The sequence below is a fragment of the Cibotium barometz genome, chromosome 27 (genome assembly GCF_041138505.1).
Source record: "Cibotium barometz isolate CiBa-2024 chromosome 27, ASM4113850v1, whole genome shotgun sequence".
Lineage (NCBI taxonomy): Eukaryota > Viridiplantae > Streptophyta > Polypodiopsida > Cyatheales > Cibotiaceae > Cibotium > Cibotium barometz.
Window position 1 is genome coordinate 25,294,039 of NC_141072.1, and position 21,596 is coordinate 25,315,634.

Here is a 21,596-nt window from a genome sequence, read left to right on the forward strand (position 1 = left end):
ATGTGTTTCACCCACAGATAGATGCCAAACAAACCAATCGGCCTTCGATGTGCTTGAGTGTTATGTCCACGATCACCAAGGTAAGTGGGAATTTAGAAAATTTGTTATGCTTATTCCATGCAGGGCCAATGTGACCACCGAGGACGTTGTCCACTTGTTCATTCGGCATTGGTACCCGATTGGTGGGATTCCGAGAACAATAGTATCAGACTGAGATGTCAAGTTTACCAGTCATTTCTAGGGGACATTATTTGACAATTTTGGTACCAAACTCAACTTTTCCAGTGCGTTTCACCCACAGACAAATGGCCAGATAGAAATTTACAACCAATTGGCCTTCGATATGCTTAAGTGTTATGTCCACAATCAGCAAGGTAAGAGGGAATCATATTTGCCTTTAGTTCAAGCAGTTTTGAATGATTCGTTTTCTTCAACTATTGGCAGGACTCCTTATGAAGCAACATTTGGAAGACCATTCCAGTCGCTATTCACCAGAACCTGGCCTTCAATACCTGAAGCGAACAAATCAAGAGATCTTGGAATCAATCAAGGACAGGCTGGCAAAAGAGCAGGAGACCTACACTCGACAGGCCAATAAAGATCGAAGGGATGTGAAATTCTTGGAAGGAAACTGTATTTATCTTCGGATTATGAAGCAACGGCTGAAACAAGTGGACAAGCGATGCTCAAAGTTATCTTTCAAAAGCTTCGGACCTTTTCCTATCCAGAGAAACATTAATGAGGTGTCGATGAAGTTGAAGTTACCTCCAAGCTAACTATGCACAATGTGTTTCATGCAAATTGGCTAAAACCATATGCAGGTACAATCCCTTTAGAGATTAAAGATGAAGCAGAACCAGACATTGTTAACGAAGCTAAAGTGATGGTTCCCAAGCAAATCCTAATGCATCGCTTCAAGCACGGCTCCAGCCAAAGAAAAAAAAAGTTCCTCATGAAGTTTCAAGGAGGAGGGACTCACGAAACAGTTTGGCTTGACAAAGAATTCTTCGACGACTATCCAATTATTGACCGCCTATCTAAAGGCTATCCCATTTCCACCAAGTTAAGCAAAAGGGGATGTCACATGCACACCCTTCAGGTGTGCAGTGACATGGCATCATTTTAGCATCATAAACATCATTAGGATTTATCAGGCATTTTATGGGCATTTTTCGGGCATTCAAATGAAGGTTTTCAGCATGTACCACATGGTATGGGCTGGATTCAGCATTGCAGCATCACATTAGCCATCTAGACCAAAGCATTTGGGGCTTGTGGAGGCAGCCGACAGAGTTTGGACAGCAGCCCAAAGCATTTGCAGCCAAAATAGCATTTTATGCTTTTTTTACATTTATTTTGTCCAAAGTTGCTCGCCGACAGCAGTATGCTGGCCAACCAGCCTTATTTGAGCTATATAAAACAGGCGCCTCTATTCCTCACAGCATCCCAGCATTCAATAGTGTGTTCTTTAGCGTTTCTACTCCAGGAGGGCTGGGAACAGCAGCGCATCCACGCATCACAGCATATTCAGCCATCTTCCCAACTCCTACATAGAGGGGTACCAGCATACAAGTGGTGGAACTCAGCATTGGAGTAAGGACAGCCATCCTTCATCATCCTTCAGCGTGATTCCCTCTCTTCCAGGGGTAGACATCATCTAGGACAGCATAGATCCATTTGGATCTCATTGTAACCGCATTCATCTAATATAGCTGCATTGCATTGCATTGACACTCATCTCTCTTGTGTCCATCTCAGTTAATCATCTCTTAAGTAAAGTGTAGCACTAATCCGAGGTTGCTTAACATCGATCAGTCCCCGCATGTCACATTGGTATCAGAGCATAGGGTAGGCAGCCTTAGCAGCCAATGCATGTTCATTCTCTAAAGTCATTCAGTCATCATGTTTCACGTTTCCGCACAGCTAAATCCAGTTCTCAAGATTCTAAAGCCATCCCTAGGGTTCTTCCCTTAGGCATGCATCAATAAGCCATCCATCTGCATGTTGCACAGCATATAGGCTTGCATAAGTATTTTAGTCATCCTAGGAGTCATACCTTGCATCATGCATTCTGCAAGGCCTACAGGTTTCACCCATGAGTTCTCTGGGGAAGAATGACATCCATCATCAAAGGAGTGAATGGAGTTTTTGACTTCAATTGGCAGCAGGGAGTTCTCTTCCACAGAAGAAGAGGGAAGTTTGCTCCAACATTCGCCTCAGGAGGTTCAGAGGTTCAGGAACAAAGGAGACGGTGTGTGAAAGGACTCCACAAGCAAGTCAAGGGTGACTCAAGTATTCCACGTACATCTGCAGGTTAGCAGCATTGTGCCATGAAGTTCCCGCAGTTCAGTAGTCTTTGGCCCACAGGGATCTCACTCCAGCATTGACCTCAGTCCCGGCAGAAGAAGTCAAAGGGGACAGGAGTCTCATTGGAGAAAGGTCAACAGGGAGTCAGAAGGTTGTCAGGTTATCACCCAGCAACAGTTTAGCAGAGGGGAATGTCACGTGCACACCCTTCAGGTGTGCTGTGACATGGCATCATTTTAGCATCATAAACATCATCAAGATTTGTCAGGCATTTTATGGGCATTTTTCAGGCATTTAAATGAAGGTTTTCAGCATGTACCAAATTGTATGGGCTGGATTCAGCATTGTAGCATCACATTAGCCATCTAGACCAAAGCATTTGAGGCTTGTGAAGGAAGCCGACAGAGTTTGGACAGCAGCCCACAGCATTTGCAGCCAAGATAGCATTTTATGCTATTTTTACATTTATTTTGTCCAAAGTTGCTCGCCGACAGCAGTATGCTGGCCGACCAGCCTTTTTGAGCTATATAAAACAGGCGCCTCTATTCCTCACAGCATCCCAGCATTCAACAGTGCGTTCTTCAGCGTTTCTACTCCAGGAGGGCTGGGAACAGCAGCGCATCCACGCATCACAGCATATTCAGCCATCTTCCCAACTCACATAGAGGGGTACCAGCATACAAGTGGTGGAACTCAGCATTGGAGCCATCCTTCATCATCCTTCAGCGTGTTTCCCTCTCTTCCAGGGGTAGACATCATCTAGGACAGCATAGATCCATTTGGATTTCATTGTAACCGCATTCATCATCTAATATAGCTGCATTGCATTGCATTGACACTCATCTCTCTTGTGTCCATCTCAGTTAATCATCTCTTAAGTAAAGTGTAGCACTAATCCGAGGTTGCTTAACATCGATCAGTCCCCGCATGTCACATTGGTATCAGAGCATAGGGTAGGCAGCCTTAGCAGCCAGTGCATGTTCATTCTCTAAAGTCATTCAATCATCATGTTTCACGTTTCCGCACAGCTAAATCTAGTTCTCAAGATTCTAAAGCCATCCCTAGGGATCTTCCCTTAGGCATGCATCAGTAAGCCATCCATCTACATGTTGCACAGCATATAGGCTTGCATCAGTATTTTAGTCATCCTAGGAGTCATACCTTGCATCATGCATTCTGCAAGGCCTATGTCACATGCACTCTGCACTCAGTGCATGGTGACAAGATGGCTCATCATCAGAAGTGCAACATTTGTACAGTTTTAGAACCCAATAGGATGATATTTGTCGTACGCCGTGACCCCATTGTACATCCTCAGTCCAGGATAAGTCAGGCACGAGCTACGTAGGTCATTCCTCAGCCTTAGTGGGTCAGTCAGTTAGTTAAGTCCCTTAACCCACTTGGAGAGAATCATTCATGCATGTAGAGTCAGTAGAAGCCTTAGGGTTTGCATCAGAAAGCACTCTGCATCTTGCATAATATGCATACATATGCATGTGCATCATTTAGAACATCCCCAAAGCCTTAGGGAATTTACTGGGATTTATCTGGTATTTTTCCCATATTTATTAGTATTTATTTATCATTATTTGCATTATTGGGCATTTATAAATATTAAGTTTATTAAATGACCAACCCCCAGTTAGTATAAATAGGCTTGCCTAGAGCCTCTTTTGCTCATTCAGTCTTCATTGTGCTAAGAGCTCTCCTCTCTCTTGCTTTCAGCCCAAGACTAATCCAACCCTAGTGCCCATAAGCTTTCTTCTCCAGCCCTTGAGAACCATAGCTTCAGTCCAGCCCTAGGTGTTTGTCCTCAGCCTCTAATCAGCCTGAATTCAGCATCAGTTCATGCCCATAGTTCAGCCCCAGACTCAGCTCAGTTCCACGCCTGAAAACCAGCAGCATTCAGCCTACATACCTGCGTTTTCTGGTCCAGCACAGCAGCAGTGCTGCGTTTGCTCCAGCCGTACAGTTTCCAGCCCTACAGTCATCTGTTGCTGCTGCGTTTCAGTCCACAGTCCTCTCCAGCCATCAGCGTTTCTGTCTACAGCAGAATCCAGCCTTGAGGCAACAGTCCACAGCAGTTTCCAGCCCTGAAACAGTTGTTTGCATCAGTGTCCAGCATTCTCTGCATCATCAACACATTCAGCAGTCATCTGGTGAAGGTAACTCAGCATTCATGTGTTTTCAGCATTCTAACAGTGTGTAGAACAGTCCACCTTCTTCTTCTTTGAGCCTCAGGTGTGCAGCCCTTCCTCATGCCCTTGGGAGGAGTGCATAGGCTCAAGATCCAGTCATTGAGGTGTTTCTACAGCAGTGTACAGATCAGCCATACTCCGATCCTCCGAGATCTTGCGTTTGGCTTATCTACAGTCCAAAGTCATTCTCTCTAAAGTAATAAAGCAAATACTATCTCGTTATCGGGATAGGGGGCCCTTCAGTGGGTAATTCGGGACCCCATCTGGTGTACAGTGTTCATATCTCTCTCTCTCATCTCTTTAAAGTTTGAAGTAAATGAAATGGATTGCTAAACTCACGAAACTCAGGATACAGAAGACGGTGTGAGCATATTGTGTGACAGGATCAACCAATACAAAGACTTCCGCTGCATATCACAGCCTACAGGTTTCACCCATGAGTTCTGTGGGGAAGAATGACATCCATCATCAAAGGAGTGAATGGAGTTTTTGACTTCAATTGGCAGCAGGGAGTTCTCTTCCACAGAAGAAGAGGGAAGTTTGCTCCAACATTCGCCTCAGGAGGTTTAGAGGTTCAAGAACGACGGAGATGGTGTGTGAAAGGACTCCACAAGCAAGTCAAGGGTGACTCAAGTATTCCAGGTACATCTGCAGGTTAGCAGCATTGTGCCATGAAGTTCCCGCAGTTCAGTAGTCTTTGGCCCACAGGGATCTCACTCCAGTATTGACCTCAGTCTCGGCAGAAGAAGTCAAAGGGGACAGGAGTCTCATTGGAGGAAAGTCAACAGGGAGTCAGAAGGTTGCCAGGTTATCACCCAGCAACAGTTTAGCAGAGGGGAATGTCACGTGCACACCCTTCAGGTGTGCAGTGACATGGCATCATTTTAGCATCATAAACATCATCAGGATTTGTCAGGCATTTTATGGGCATTTTTCAAACATTTAAATGAAGGTTTTCAGCATGTACCACATGGTATGGGCTGGATTCAGTATTGTAGCATCACATTAGCCATCTAGACCAAAGCATTTGAGGCTTGTGGAGGCAGCCGACAGAGTTTGGACAGCAGCCGATAGCATTTGCAACCAAGATAGCATTTTATGCTATTTTTACATTTATTTTGTCCAAAGTTGCTCGCCGACAGCCAGAGAACTCATGGGTGAAACCTGTAGGCCTTGCAGAATGCATAATGCAAGGTATGACTCCTAGGATGACTAAAATACTGATGCAAGCCTATATGCTGTGCAACATGCAGATGGATGGCTTACTGATGCATGCCTAAGGGAAGATCCCTAGGGATGGCTTTAGAATCTTGAGAACTAGATTTAGTTGTGCGGAAACGTGAAACATGATCACTGAATGACTTTAGAGAATGAACATGCACTGGCTGCTAAGGCTGCCTACCCTATGCTCTGATACCAATGTGACATGCGAGGACTGATCGATGTTAAGCAACCTCGGATTAGTGCTACACTTTACTTAAGAGATGATTAACTGAGATGGACACAAGAGAGATGAGTGTCAATGCAATGCAATGCAGCTATATTAGATGATGAATGCGGTTACAATGAAATCCAAATGGATCTATGCTGTCCTAGATGATGTCTACCCCTGGAAGAGAGGGAAACACGCTAAAGGATGATGAAGGATGGCTGTCCTGACTCCAATGCTGAGTTCCACCACTTGTATGCTGGTACCCCTCTATGTAGGAGTTGGGAAGATGGCTGAATATGCTGTGATGCGTGGATGCGCTGCTGTTCCCAGTCCTCCTGGAGTAGAAACGCTGAAGAACACACTGTTGAATGCTGGAATGCTGTGAGGAATAGAGGCGCCTATTTTATATGGCTCAAATAAGGGTGGTCGGCCAGCATACGTTTGCTCCAACAGAGGTTCAGAGGTTCAGAAACGACGGAGATGGTGTGTGAAAGGACTCCACAAGCAAGTCAAGGGTGACTCAAGTATTCCAGGTACATCTGCAGGTTAGCAGCATTGTGCCATGAAGTTCCCGCAGTTCAGTAGTCTTTGGCCCACAGGGATCTCACTCCAGCATTGACCTCAGTCCCGGCAGAAGAAATCAAAGGGGACAGGAGTCTCATTGGAGGAAGGTCAACAGGGAGACAGAAGGTTGCCAGGTTATCACCCAGCAACAGTTTAGTAGAGGGGAATGTCACGTGCACACCCTTCAAGTGTGCAGTGACATGGCATCATTTTAGCATCATAAACATCATCAGGATTTGTCAGGCATTTAAATGAAGGTTTTCAGCATGTACCACATGGTATGGGCTGGATTCAGCATTGTAGCATCACATTAGCCATCTAGACCAAAGCATTTGAGGCTTGTGGAGGCAGCCGACAGTTTTGGATAGAAGCCGACAGCATTTGCAGCCAAGATAGCATTTTATGCTTTTTTTACGTTTATTTTGTCCAAAGTTGCTTGCCGACAGCAGTATGTTGGCCGACCAGCCTTATTTGAGCTATATAAAATAGGCGCCTCTATTCCTCACAGCATCCCAACATTCAACAGTGTGTTCTTCAGCGTTTCTACTCCAGGAGGGCTGGGAACAGCAGCGCATCCACGCATCACAGCATATTGAGTCATCTTCCCAACTCCTACATAGAGGGGTACCAGCATACAAGTGGTGGAACTCAGCATTGGAGTCAGGACAGCCATCCTTCATCATCCTTCAGCATGTTTCCCTCTCTTCCAGGGGTAGACATCATCTAGGATAGCATAGATCCATTTGGATCTCATTGTAACCGCATTCATCATCTAATATAGCTGCATTGCATTGCATTGACACTCATCTCTCTTGTGTCCATCTCAGTTAATCATCTATTAAGTAAAGTGTAGCACTAATCCCAAGGTTGCTTAACATCGATCAATCCCCGCATGTCACACATGCATCCCGCACTTGGATACCACATGGACATATCTCTATACCACATGCAGGGCCTAGAGTGGAAATTGGTCCCATGTGAGCCCTAGTCCAAGACAAGTCAACCAAGGTCCACTCTAAGCGTCCAAGGTCAGGTGTACAAGTCCCATACATTTATCTTGGTCACGTGTGCATTGTCCTGCACATGAAGTAGTGCCAATCCGTAATGCGAGTCTCCCTCTGGAATGATGTCAGGCATTCTAGGTGTTCGGCTTGTAGCCAGATACCAGGCATCTGTGTAAAAGTATGTAGTTGTACATAAGTTTGCATGGAGTGTAGGGTGGTACCCCACAGTTTGGGCCATGTGCGGCAGCCCATGGGCCATACCTTTGACCCATAAATCACCATAGAGCATAGTAGCCAGCCGTTACAGGGCATAGGCCTTGTTGGCTAGTCTTAGAAGGCTTGGGCACAATGGCAGCCAGGCAAGGGGGCTGTGGCCCAGTCAGCCAGCCCTTAGAAGGGGCTGCGCAGCTAGTCAGCCAGCCCCTAGGCACCCAGGCAGCCTGTCGGCCAGCCCTAGAGGCTGCACAGCCATGCACAGGCCTGGGCAGGACATGCAAGGTGGCCATTCAACAAACATAAAAGGCAGCCAGCACCCCAAGGGAAAAGGCGCCTGATTTAGGGATTAGAATCCAGGTCAGGGAGAATAAAAGTAGGCTGACTGCTGTAAGGACCCATCGACCAGCATCATTAGGGCCTATAAATAGCATAAGGCAAGATTTCAGACATTCATCTTAGCATTCACAAAGGGTTGCAGTCTTCCAAGCGCCAGGACAGCCACAAGAACTCTTCAGCCAAGGTAAAGGTGAAAGGTCAAGAACCAATATATTTTTACAGATTTGCATCATTCTAATAAAGCAAATACACCATTCGTGGTGAGGGCCCTACAAAGGGAATTCGAGACCCAATACTCTCTCTCTCCATTGTAATTTAAACTCTTAAGAGTCTTAAGAGTTCATTTTGAGTTATTTTTTTTCCAGTTTTATGCCTCTTTGGCATCGATACCCAGAGTGGAATGTAAATGGATGTACCTGATCTGTCCCATAGGTCGGATTCGGCCTCCCGTGGACGTTAATATAACTTTCTTTCTTTCTTTCTTTCTTTCTCTCTCTCTCTGCACTTGTCTCTATCTTGTACGTTATCTTCGTCACAAAAGATTGCTGAATTCTGTCCATTGAAGTTACTGATTCCATCCATCAAGCTTCCGCATGTTACATTAGCACCTTGGTTGAAAACTATGCGCTTCTCACATCCACTCCAAGTCTAGTTAGGAATTGTGCATCTGTTCCAACTTCCACTGTTGTCCCCATGCCTTCAATGCCCTTTCCCTTAACACATCCATGGGCTTCTTCTGCGGAGATGATCCTACCTGTTGCTCCACCCTTGGAAATGTTCCTAAGACCTAATTGATATGCCCCTTTCAGCATATACTCCCAGTCTCCAGAGCTGCCTTCCTTTAGCGTTGCCTTAAGCCTGACCTGCTCCATGACTGCTATCCTGGCTGCATTCTTCATACCGATTTGAGCACCTCCATGGGACTGCTAGTGCTTAATTGGGCTGAGCCTAATGCTCTAAGACTAATGTTCAATGCATGGAAGCCTTGAGCTACTAATCCACAGCCCTAAGCCTACTTTCTGAGGAACATGCTAATGATATGTCTGTACAACTGCTGAGGGCCTTTGGCCTCCCAAAAGAGGGACTTATGACCTTCTGACTGACTTTCTATCTTCTAGTGACTGCCTATGGACCTGCCCCTGAATGGGGATCAGATGCTATGAATGGACTTGCCTAGCCTTTATATTGGCTCTGTTTTCTGCCCTGGACTAGCCCGACCTGCTGTTGGCTAGTCCCATGTATCCACGACCCAAATAAATCAAGTATATATGCTGAATATGGTGGTCGGCCAGCACGGATAATGTTCACAACTAATGTAATGCTGCCGGCCTTCTGTAGGGGGCATAGAACCACCCAAATGACGGTCAAAACTGAGAACATGTGGGCTGATGCATGGTTAAGCCCTCGGGTCTACTTGTGGAGCTTATGCTTGAACTGTATGAGCCTGCTAGTGCCCTACTAGACTACCCTGAAATGACGCCTAAATCAGGGTTTAATTATAAGGATTAGACATGGCCATGTGTGTGCACATGACATCCCCTCCTACTTAACTTGATGATAGGTTGGAAAACTGTAATCCTTCCTCCTTGGCTTTTCTTCTGATATTTTGATTGCTTCAGATCCACTCCAAGTCCACTCCAAGTCTATTCAAGAACTATGCATCTGTTCCACTATTGTCCGCATGCCTTCAGCGCCCTTTCCCTTAACACATCCATGGTGATCCTGCCTCTTGCTCCACCCTTGGAAATGTTCCTGACAACTAACTGATATGCCCCTTTCAGCACATACTCCAAGAGCTGCATTCTTTTCGCATTGGCTGATGCCTGACCCTCTCCATGACTGCTACCCTGGCTGCGTTCTTTATATCAATCTGACCACGTCCTTGGGACTACAAGTGCATAGTTGGGCTAGGCCTGATGCTCTGATACTAATGTTGCATGGGCAGAAACCTTACGGTACTATTCCACAGCCCTAAGCCTACTTTCTGAGGAACATGCTGATGCTTAACGCATAGATAAGACTGTGAGAGAAGAGATATATATATATATTATATATATATTATATATATATCAGCTGTGTGTTCAATGAATTATATAGTACAAAAAGATGATGATATGTCTCCACAACTGCTGAGGCCTTTGGCCTCCCATATGACCTTCTAGTGACTCGCTTTCTATCTTCTACTTACTGCCTATGGACCTGCCCCTACAGGGGGATCGAACGCTATGAATGGACTTGGCCTAGGCTTTATATAGGCTCTGTTTTCTGCCTTAGATCCAGCCCAACCTGCTGTTGGCCAGTCCCATGTATCCACCACCCAGATAAATCAGGTACATATGCTGAATATGGTGGTCAGCCCACCCAGATGATTCTCACAACTCATGTAATTCTGTCAGCCTTCTGTAGGGGGCATAGAACCACCCAAATGATGGCCAAAACTGAGAACATGTGGGCTGATGCATGCCTGAGCCCTTGGGTCCACTTGTGGAGCTTCTGCTTGAAATGTACAAGCTTGCTAGTTGTTGAAATATAAGATGTACAAGTGATAAAGGGTGAGAGAAAGAGGTCATATAGGTGTGAACACACCCCAAATAAAGTGGGCATGTGGGTGGAAAAAGGATCTAGGGTTGGCCCAACCCTAGCCCTTGGTGGACCCTATATAAAGGGCAAGAGGCCTCACTTTTTGTAACACAACACAAGCAACACATGAAGGTGAAGGTCAAGCCAACTTTGGAGTGGCTATAATAGAAGGTAATATCGAAGCTTTCTATACATCTTGTGTTCTTGCTCTCTTATATATGTTGCTCTATCTTGCCATCAACTATTGCTTCCTTTGTGCATACTCCCCATAATTTTGAAATGGTATCAAAGCCTTGCAAAAGCTAAGTTCCCCTTCAATCCCGTTTTCTTTCTCTCTCACTATCATAAGCCATTCACATCCTCATCAAGAAGGACGGTGGTAGAAGAAGGTGAGAAGCAAAAAGACGTCAAGAAGGAAGACAACATAAGAGCTTCATCAACGAGGAGATTCCGTCATCATCAACAAGTTTTTGAAGCTTGGAAGAAGAAGAAGACGATCCTCATCACCAAGAAGAAGAAGAAAAAGAAGAAGAAGAAGAAGAGGAAAAAGAAGAAGAAAAATGCAAAGTTCCATCCATCTTTATTTTTCTATCAAGAATTTCCGTCGATCTTTCTCCGTCGATGATCTCTTTGAAACTTCAGAGCCATGAAGAAGAGCTATGAGAATTTCTAGTTGAGCTTTTGAAGCTGCTAAACTTGTCTTTTAGCCCCATATCAAAGGAGGCAAAGAGATTTCTTGGCGGCAGCACGTCCATACCAGCCACAGTCCCTGCGTTTCCGTCCGCCGTCGCCGTCGTCACTCTGCAATGTCCCGCTGCGGTTTCCATCACAATCTGTCAATGGGACTGGTGCGCCTGCCCCTTGTGAATCACCAATGGTAGGTGTTGTTTAAGTAACACCTTGGTGAGCAGCATAGTTGGCAAAACAGCCTCAAACGGAAGCCGGCAACAATGCATCATCGTAGCGAATAGAAGCATCAAAACCAAGCGCAACAGTGCAATTTTCAACAGAGAATAAGAAAAAAAAACGCAACCCAAAAGTTCCGTCGCCGTGAACGATTCTGCAACGTTTTCCATCGAAGTTGCCGTTCGTCGCCGTCCAGTAGCTACCGCCTAGTATGGTGGTAAGCCAAGCTTTGTAAGCTTGCTTGCTACTGTTAGAAGTCATCTCCTGTCTAGATTTATACACCAGGGCCTTTGTTGTGGGTGTGCCCGCCCTTATCAGGTGTTTTATCATTTTTCCTCACTCCCCACATTTTTTCCCTATTTTTTCCCATTTTTCTGTGGCTTGGGAGGCAGCCCATGTGCTGGCCGACTCTTGAACTGGTCCACGACTACATCTGGGAGGTGGCCGACTGCTGTTGATCTGGTCGTGGAGTTCTCAGGGCCAGCCGGCCTGCTATAGGCAGGCGACTGCACATGTGGGGGCAAATAAATAGGCCCCCAACCCCCCATTCCATTGTGTATCATTCGGGATCTTCTTGTGTATATCAGAGCAGAGTTACACGCCTACATCTCTCTCTCTCTTGTGCTGTTTTTTTGCCTGCGTTTTTGCTCGTGTTCCCAGATCTGGTCATCATCTCCGCTGCGTATTCTGACATGGTATCAGAGCCTAGGCTCTAGATAGGTCTTGGGATTTGTGTGAGCAAGAGGGGGACTGTTTTGTGGCTGATTGGTAGACTGTTTTGAACTGTTCGGGAAGAGGAGAAGCAAGAGGAAGGCGGGCTGATTTGCTGGACAACCACTTGCAGGTTTTAGTTCTTCTTTGTTCCCACCCACCCACCCTTTTCACAGTACATCCCCGCAATGGCAGATCTGTTTGAGATGGCCGAGAGACATGTGAAGATCCCGACACTCCCCACGTTCCCGGTGGACCGTCAGTTGGACGGGAGCAACTACGGCATGTGGAAGGTGATGATGGAATCCGTTCTGGAGTCTTACGACCTCGCCGATTTCGTCGTTGTTGGTGTTCCACGGCCGGAAGTAGAGGAAGGGGAGTTACCGTCGATTCGAAAGGACCGGGAGGCCCAGACACAGATGTGGGATCGTGTCAACGCCAGGGTCCGTTCGTTTACTTTCCTCAACTGCACACCGCAGGTAATCAATCATGTAAAGCACATGACGCTGGCCAGAGGTATATGGCAGCATTTGGCCTCACTTTACAACAGGGTATCGCCCATGAAGAGGATTTCCTTGGAAGTACAGATGCGGGTTATGAGCCCTGCAAAGTCGTCGACGATGCGGGAGCATATTAACAAGCTGCAGGCTCTTCAGCAGGAAGTTCTTCAAGCTGGGAAGGAGATATCGTTAGAGGACATGGCCATCACGTTGCTGTCACATTTGCCCTCTTCATACTCAGCATTTTACTCCTCTTTGATTACCAGTGGCAGGCTCAGCACCATCACTTGGGAGGAGCTTGTGCCCATGGTCCTGGACCAGGAGGAACGATTCACGAACCCTCCTCAGGGTGGAGATTAGGAGGCCTTTACTGGCCTACGGTCGAAAGGCCGTAACTCGGGCAAAGGGAAGGCTTCATCGGAGAAGTCTTCTGAGAAGAAGTCCGACGCTGACCACGAGAAACTAAAGGCAGAGAGGACCTGTAATGATTGTGGCGAGAAAGGCCACTATTGGAGGCAGTGTCCCAAGCGGAAGACCGAGAAGGGTGAAGACTCCTCAGCAGCAATCATGAAGACTCCGGCTTTTGTGCACCTGGAGGTGATGGACACCGATGTTTCATTTTCTTCAGGCAGGGAGGAGATTGGAGGACTCTCTGCAACGGATACTCGGGAGTGGATTCTCGATAGTGGTGCTTCCAGGCACATGACTCCTTCCCGTTCCGGTTCACAGGATCTCTGCAGGCTTTCTGGTCATATTCTTACTGGGGATACGTCCACTATCCCAGTTCACAGTGAGGGCAGGATGGAGATAGTTCCCGATGGCAGAGGGGGGAAGCATTCCTCCCAGGTGTTGTATGTTCCGGCACTTGGTTTTCATCTGTTGTCAGTGCATCAGGTTTGCAAGACTGGCGTACGGGTGGAGTTTGATGAGCATTTTGTTGCTCTCCGGGATAAAGCAACAGGCCAAGTGGTTTGGGAAGGCGGAGTGGAGAATGGAGTTTACAGGCTTTCAGCACTCTCTCTCCCGGGTCCTCAGGTTTGTGATGAGTGGCAGTCTGGTAATGGCCACTTAAGTGTGGATACGCTGCAGGTGCGGGCTTTCCGAGACCACGTGGTGGATAGCTTGCCAGTAGATGGCAGCAGTTGGCAGGAACTTTCCAGTACTGATGATGTTGGTAGTTCTTGTGTTCGTGAGTCAGAGGAAGCTGAACAGGTCACTTATGCTCTGATGTCTCGTAGTATTCGGGACAAAGAACCTCCAATAGTTGAGGATGTTCATTCCATGGGGACCTTTCGCAAAGCCAGGCAGGTGGCAAGTGCTTACTTGCAGAAGGAGGTGGTTTCTCCAGGCTTTGTGGTTCCGGATTCAGAGGGGGTGGTTGACAGGTTTCATCAGGTTTCCAGGACTTGTATGTGTACCGTAACAGGTGTTGATCCTTGTGAGCAGTGTGATGTCTCTGTGACTCAGAAGCTGTATGGTTCATTGGTCTGGTTGATGGACACCAGATTGGACGGGAGCTTCTTGATGAGGCGGTTGAGCTCATGGTTGCGGATGTCTCTTTGGGAGGCAGGATTGCGTTTCCTGTGGTTTCTGCGACATGCGAAGGATCAGAGACTCTTTTACACAGGAGGGGGATTGTTGGATGGAGTCCGACTCCACGGTTGGAGTGACTCGGTTTGGGGAGGAGATCCGGACACGAGGAGATCTACTTATGGCCCAAGAGCAGTTTTACGGAGCAGCAGGAGGTTACATTGCAGGTTTGAGCTTCCACTGGAGGAACCCATGGTCATCCAGAGGCACTTTGTTTGTGAACAGATCGTTGCTGATGACATCCTGCTAGAGTTCTGTTCGACGGAGGACAGTACGGTGGACCTCTTCACGAAGTCGCTCTCTCAGGACTTGCTCGGGCGGCCCCCCAGCTCCCTGTGGTTGGTTTCACAGCCAGGAGCTGAGAGGGGGTGTTAGAAGTCATCTCCTGTCTAGATTTATACACCAGGGCCTTTGTTGTGGGTGTGCCCGCCCTTATCAGGTGTTTTATCATTTTTCCTCACTCCCCGCATTTTTCCCCTATTTTTTTCCATTTTTTTGTGGCTTGGGAGGCAGCCCATGTGCTGGCCGACTGCTGAACTGGTCCACAACTGCATCTGGGAGGTGGCCGACTGCTGTTGATGTGGCCGACTGCTGTTGATCTGGTCGTGGAGTTCTCAGGGCCAGTCGGCCTGCTGTAGGCAGTCGACTGCACATGTGGGGGCATATAAATAGGCCCCCATCCCCCCATTCCATTGTGTATCATTCGGGATCTTCTTGTGTATATCAGAGCAGAGTTACACGCCTACATCTCTCTCTCTCTTGTGCTGTTTTTCTATTTGCGTTTTTTCTCGTGTTCCCAGATCTGGTCATCATCTCCGCTGCGTATTCTGACAGCTACAACAGTGTGGCAGCAGAACAAACAACATGAGCTAAGTAGCCGGCAGCAAAGCAGCAACCGTGCCCATCATGGCGAGCATCAAGCGCAAGCAGAACGTTCTTGCATTTTCTTCAGAAAAAAAAAACTATTTTCTAAGCTTCTTAGAAACCTTGCGTTTTTGCGTTTTTTTTTTTACACTACTTTCTAAGGGTACTAAGGTTCTTGAAACCTTTCAAAACTCTTTCTTTCAAATCCTTTCTTCAAGGTTCTTTTAAACCTTTCTCTCAAAGGTTTTACAAAGGTATTTTTTCTTTATTTCTTTCAAGCTCGAGCCAAGCGGAGGAAGAAATTATTTTTGCCGTTCTCGCTTGGGAAGTACATGGCATGCACAATTTTTGAAACCAAGCAAAATCGATGCATCAATCATGAAATCCAATCCTAAATTTTTTGATAAACTCATATGCATGGAAGTCATCTACCGTATTGTAATGGAGTTAGACACTGCCCTTGTGTTGATAAATAATTGGTAAGACCTCTCTTAAATCAATGTTCACATTGGTGTATGTATTGGTGGAAGCAAGAAGCACATGCATAAGCTATTAAAACATGGGTGGCAACCTTGTGTTAGTCTTTGTGGCAGCTGGACTAAGGAAGTTAACATGATTGGAAGGAGATGTACGTATGAAGCGTGTCTACCACGAGAAAGGATTGGAGAAGCACAAAGATGCAACCAATGACGCCAATGTAATGAACAACGGTACATCCAAATCTCACTTGAAGATTGTCTTTTCCAAGAAGATGGTTTCATCAAAGCGAAGGAGCAACAAGTGAAACTCACAGTGCCCGGGGAACTAGGGCCTTTGACACACTTGTTGATACCGTCAATGCATATTAAAACATTTAAACATGGCCACAGCCTTAATACATATCCATCATCACTTTGCATAAAACATAAAAGCTGGACAAAACATCCACAAATGCTGAAAATAGAGCATAGAGGCTGGAATGGGCCGACCCCCTCCCTTGGAGTATTTTATTACCCAAGGAGAATAATATCAGGTACAAGCTTTGAGGGCCTTACTCTCCCCACAGGAGACACCGGATTATCCATATACAACCATCGTTGGACCAAACACACGAGCTATCATCAAAAGAAGCCCCTAAATACCATGAATGTGTGTAAACCACCTCTTCACGTGAGGGTATTGATCTCCCCGATCACCACGGATCTTCAAGATGCCATATGTGAAAAACTCAGCTGAAGCAAATAATATACCATATGCATCACCATGAACAAGTCGGGCAGCACCATGGACAACCAAAATAAGTCAAGGCAACAGTGTTGTTGAAGGTTTAAAAAGAGAAAATAAACCTTAATGTTGCATGCACAAAAGCCTTGCTTTGCTAATCTACATAAGCCTACTTTCTGGGGAACATGGTGATGCTTAACGCAAAGATAAGACAAAGAGAGGAGAGAGAGATGAGCTATGTGTTCAATGTATTATATGGTACAAAAAGATGCTGATATGTCTCTACAACTGTCCAAAAGAGGGACTTATAACCTTCTACTGACTTTCTATCTTCTCTTGACTGCCTATGGACCTGCCCCTGAAGGGGGATCAGATGCTATGAATGGACTTGGCCCAGCCCTTGTATAGGCTCTCTTTTCTGGCCTGGACCAGCTTGACCTGCTGTCAGCCACTCCCATGTGCCCACGACCCAGATAAATCAGGTAAATATGCTGAATGTCACGTGCACAAGGCAGTGCCATGGCTAATCCCAGATCTAATCCCAGATCTAATCCCAGCAATTAACCCTAATCCACACGAGTATTAGGTGCATACATACATCATCATCAAGTTAGCATCCTGTCGGCAGCAGATTTCAGCATATATCTGTCACTCGGCAGCATTAGATGCCAGTCGGTAGCATCAGCCAGGGTCAACAGCATTTATCAGTATTTATGGTGAAGAGTTTGGCATTTTATGTCACACATTTCATGTCAGAGAACACAGAAGCTGGCCGACAGCCCCTAGAACTGGCCGACCAGCATCCATGCATTATATATAAGGAATTAGTGTATTAGCTCATAAATCATCTTTCTCCCTTTTCGAGATTGGTCATAAGTAGTCAATAGCCCTTTTGGGAAGGCCTATGGCCAAGCATAAATGTAACCTTTTTCTATGTACATAATACATATACTGGAAAACCTCTCTCTCTCTCTCTCTCTCTCTCTCTCTCTCTCTCTCTTGTCGGCCACGCCCACCAGGATCCCGACCATGGCATCCTCACCATCGCCAGATCAGAACCATTATTGCTCGGCATCGGAGGCGCCTACCTCGCTTCTACAACCTCTCCATTCTAGACAGCCCCATGGCGGAGATACTTGATCTAAGGAGAGGGCAACACTTCAACTGATCAGCATACATGGATCTACCTGATATACATTTTTCAGTATTTTCCAGTATTTTCTACCTTCAACTGATCAGCATACATGGATCTACCTGATATACATTTTTCCAGTATTTTCTACTCAGTAACATCTTGGAGTCTTACAGTTCTGTTCTTATAACTGTAGGACAATCAGTTTATTGTACTTTTTAGTCTCATCAGTGTATTGTACTTTTTAGTTGTTCTCTTTGATGAGACACCAACTTCAGATGTACTCTCAGTTTTGGTCTCATACGCCACTATGGCCTCTTAGAGACGTTAATATATCATTTCATTTCATTTCTCTCTCTCATGCGTTTTTCGTTAATGTTCCTACATGGTGCTTAAGGGCTGTGATTAACCACACAAAGGCTTCCGCTATGCCACATTGAATATGGTGGTCAGCCAGCCCGGATGATGCTCACAACTGCTGTAACAATGTCGGCCTACTGTAGGTAGCATAGAACCACCCAGTTGATGGACAAAACTGACAACATGTGGGCTGATGCATGGCTGAGCCCTTGGGTCTACTTGTGGAGCTTCTGCTTGAACTGTATGAGCCTACTAGTGCCCTACTAGACTACCCTAAAATGATGCCTAAATCAGGGATTAACTATGAGGATTAGACATGGTAACATGTGTGCACGTGACACTAACCTACCAATGTTTTGACGTTTTCTCCTGTTTGTCATTCAATATGAAGTTGTAAGATCATTACCTTCCATTTCAATACCGTGACCATGTATGTCGCTCTTTATAAGCCTAGGGAGCAACTTTCTCGAAACTAAGAAATAATCTATCCTCATTCGCTTGCCACGATACCTAGAGCAAAACAAGAGAAGAAGTGGCATTTGCAGAGATTTTTCATGTCTTAAATAAAAGGGTAAAAATTTCCCCCAAAAAAAGAGTATATTCGATGAGCCAAAAATTAACATACTTGCCAATAGGATGCCCAGACCAAGTAAATCCTCCATCCATATCTTGCCGCTGGTGTAGCCATCGGTAGGTATCAATCAAATCACCCCTGTAAGCAACAGTCTTGGTGCGTTTTAAACAGAGTCAAGGTACCCATTCCAAAGTACTTAGCAAATAGATCTTGATTGAGATTGGCTTCTTGATATTACACTAAAAAAACAAGAAAAATGGCATACTCTTTCAATATCTTTGAAAAACGTTCTCTCTCAGCTTGGGTAAACCCAGGCTGTCCACAGTCCTGCAAAGAGGAATTTATGTTGATTTCCCAATAATGATGAGCCAAGGATCAAACAAAAATAATAAAAACATTCAAGATCAAAGTTAGAAACTACAAATAGCATTATTTCTCATCCATTTATTTGGCAACCCTAAAGCCAAGTCAGCCCTGCAACAGTCAGCTGCTTCACATCAGAACTGCTGAATGAGTGTTTTTACAAGTACAAAATCCCTTTCACAAATTCAGGGAAAGCTAAAGTTGTTGATTAAACACCTTAAAATCAATATTTATAGTATCATAAAAGTTCCTTGCACACAAATTAAACACATGTTTAGATATTTTCATGCACATGGATCCTGAATTATAAAACCAGTAACCAGTCTTGTGTAAACCAGATTACTAACAAGATAGACCCGGCAATAAGGCAGAAAAAATGCAGACAGTGCATAAATTTCTAGTACTCCAAAACACAGCTTATGCACATTCACTATATAAGAACAAACTGACTGATTGCGCAGGAGACTCTGGTCAATCCAACATAGGGCAGATGAAAAGAGTTTTTTTTTTTTTTTGGGGGGGGGGGGGGTGCTGCTGCTGCTTCCATAGCTACATGTGCTAACAATTGCGACAAAAAAAACAAATGCAGAGGCACCATCAAAGGCAGGGTTTACTCAATAAATCTTATAGATAAGACCAGAAGGCTGGCTTACTCAAGGAGTCACAAAACATAAGCAGGGCTAACCCAAACCTTAACCAGGCTAGAAGCATTGATTATGCATTGTTCAGAAATTGTCAAAGCAACTAACAATCTAACGAGAAAAATTTAGAAATCAAATCGCTGTTCAAATGAAAATAGTCATCACTGTCTTGAACATTTTCCCCAGAAAAAGAGATTCTTTTATTGATAGCAAGACATGCACATCACATAAAAGCAGATACCAACACTCTATAGAGGAGAGAAAATATATAAAAAGATGGAGATGAACTCCATCACTCTCAAAGGGAGACTATATCAGGGGGGAAAGCCAGTAATGCCAAATAATGCCTCCGTCACCACAGGTGAGAAAGGGGTTCCAGGCTCCAGATGTAAAGAAAAGCCACTAACTGCTTTTGTATGACCTGTGAGCCACCCTAAAGGCCCTCCCAGCCTTTCTGTGGGAATTTCTTTGGCGTTTATATGAGAAATTCTTAATTTAAAAATCCTGGTGTTGCAAGCATGTCTACATCTTCTACCCATAAGCTTGACTGTTTTTTTTTTTCACTTGGATTCAAGGACTGCATATGCATGTTAAAGTTGGTGATCGCCCTGAGTTTTGGGTGTATGCACAATTCATTCCTCTCCTGAGACATGGTCCTCAATTGCTTTTCTTGCTTTCTCTCAAATAACTCGTACTAATACACAATGGGACTTACCCTGGTTTTTTTCCCCCGCAACATTTTTGTAACTTAAGTAATCTTTTGAATTGAGCACAGCGTGCACCTGGCTCATGTTACAGCTCCTCCATGGCTTTTACATTCTTCTCAAGTGATTCTTTGCCCTTTTAACCAAGATTTGATGATGAGATAGGAAATTTCCTTCAGACCTGTGAAGATCTTTTAAATATAGTGTTAAAAAGTGTTAATTACTAAAGTGGACTGTGCTACATGGGATTTTACACGTCTGACTGGCAACCTCCATTGGACTAAAAATTCCTACAAGCTGATTGGTAATCTCCATTGGCTAGAAATCCGAGCAGTTGATTGGTGAAGCCTGATAAAACTGACAGCTATCACCATTCCTCTGTAGAGGAAGAGCCTCATGGATGCCGTAATTGGATGACAGGCTGAAAACGTACTTGCAAGTCCGTGATGAAATAGGGAACAGCCATGCCCTGCTCGAAATGGGTGAGGCTGCAGCAGGGTAAGCTTTTCCCTTCCATCATACCTGAGTGGCATCTATTTCCTGGAATGGGATTGGAGAACAATTTTACTCATACATTTCCCGGCTGTTGACTGGAGTAAATTTTCCCAGGTAGACTACCCACTTTCCGAGTAGATCAAAGAAACACACTTTTTTCCATGGATGGGACAAAGAAATACTATTGTGTTAACAGACCACCTCTCAGGAGTAAAAAACCTTTAAAAAATCCCAAGGTGGTATCAACCAAATTCATCCTTAAAATCAAATCAAGCCGTCATGCAAGTGAAAAAGATTCCACGGCATCTAAATGACTTCTTGACACACAAGAAATACCTCAATCCTTGGAGGAGCATATCCTTGGAGTTTCGCATTCTTGAAAAATTCGGGATGGCTTACATCTATGTCCTCATGGCTGCACACACGCATGCCAACATAAATCCAGCACCCCCCCCCCCCCCCCCCCGAAAAAAAAAAACCATAACCCCCACCCACGCAACCACACAAAAAAATAAGCATAAATGTGCTTTTCCTTTAATGCATGAATAGCACTGCGTACTTCAAGACAACAACGTTTTAAACCAGAACCTTTCAAATGTATGCCATGTTTAATATGGGAACACAAGGCTTTTGGTTATTACCTCACATTCAGATCTCCGCACCAGATTAAAGGCTTCTCACAAGCCTTTGAAACAAAATCCAGAATCCTTTGGTCCCATTTTCTCCTCCTTTGAAAAGACAGTTCTTCTTCTTTCCATCCATTGTTAGGGGCATATGTGTTCATAAGACGGAAGTTGTCAAACTCAGCCAAGATTACTCTTCCATCAGTCTCATGCTTTCTCACATCTATAACATAAGAAACAATTTATAGCATTAAGCCTAGCTACTTCATAATATACTAAACACTATGGATTCA

The 21,596-nt window shown here is 45.1% G+C and overlaps 1 protein-coding gene across 1 annotated transcript in view; it reads right to left on the reverse strand.

The window, feature by feature from the left end:
* Nucleotides 1-21,596, reverse strand: part of LOC147623214 (DNAse I-like superfamily protein) — a 113,645-nt gene that overhangs the window by 35,364 nt on the left and 56,685 nt on the right. The window contains exons 4-8 of the mRNA XM_086821294.1: nt 21,322-21,526; nt 21,017-21,095; nt 18,743-18,804; nt 18,529-18,615; nt 18,310-18,413 (exon numbers count right to left, since the gene is read on the reverse strand). Coding sequence (XP_086677420.1) covers nt 18,310-18,413; nt 18,529-18,615; nt 18,743-18,804; nt 21,017-21,095; nt 21,322-21,526 — 537 coding nt within the window. The remainder of the gene's footprint in view (nt 1-18,309; nt 18,414-18,528; nt 18,616-18,742; nt 18,805-21,016; nt 21,096-21,321; nt 21,527-21,596) is intronic.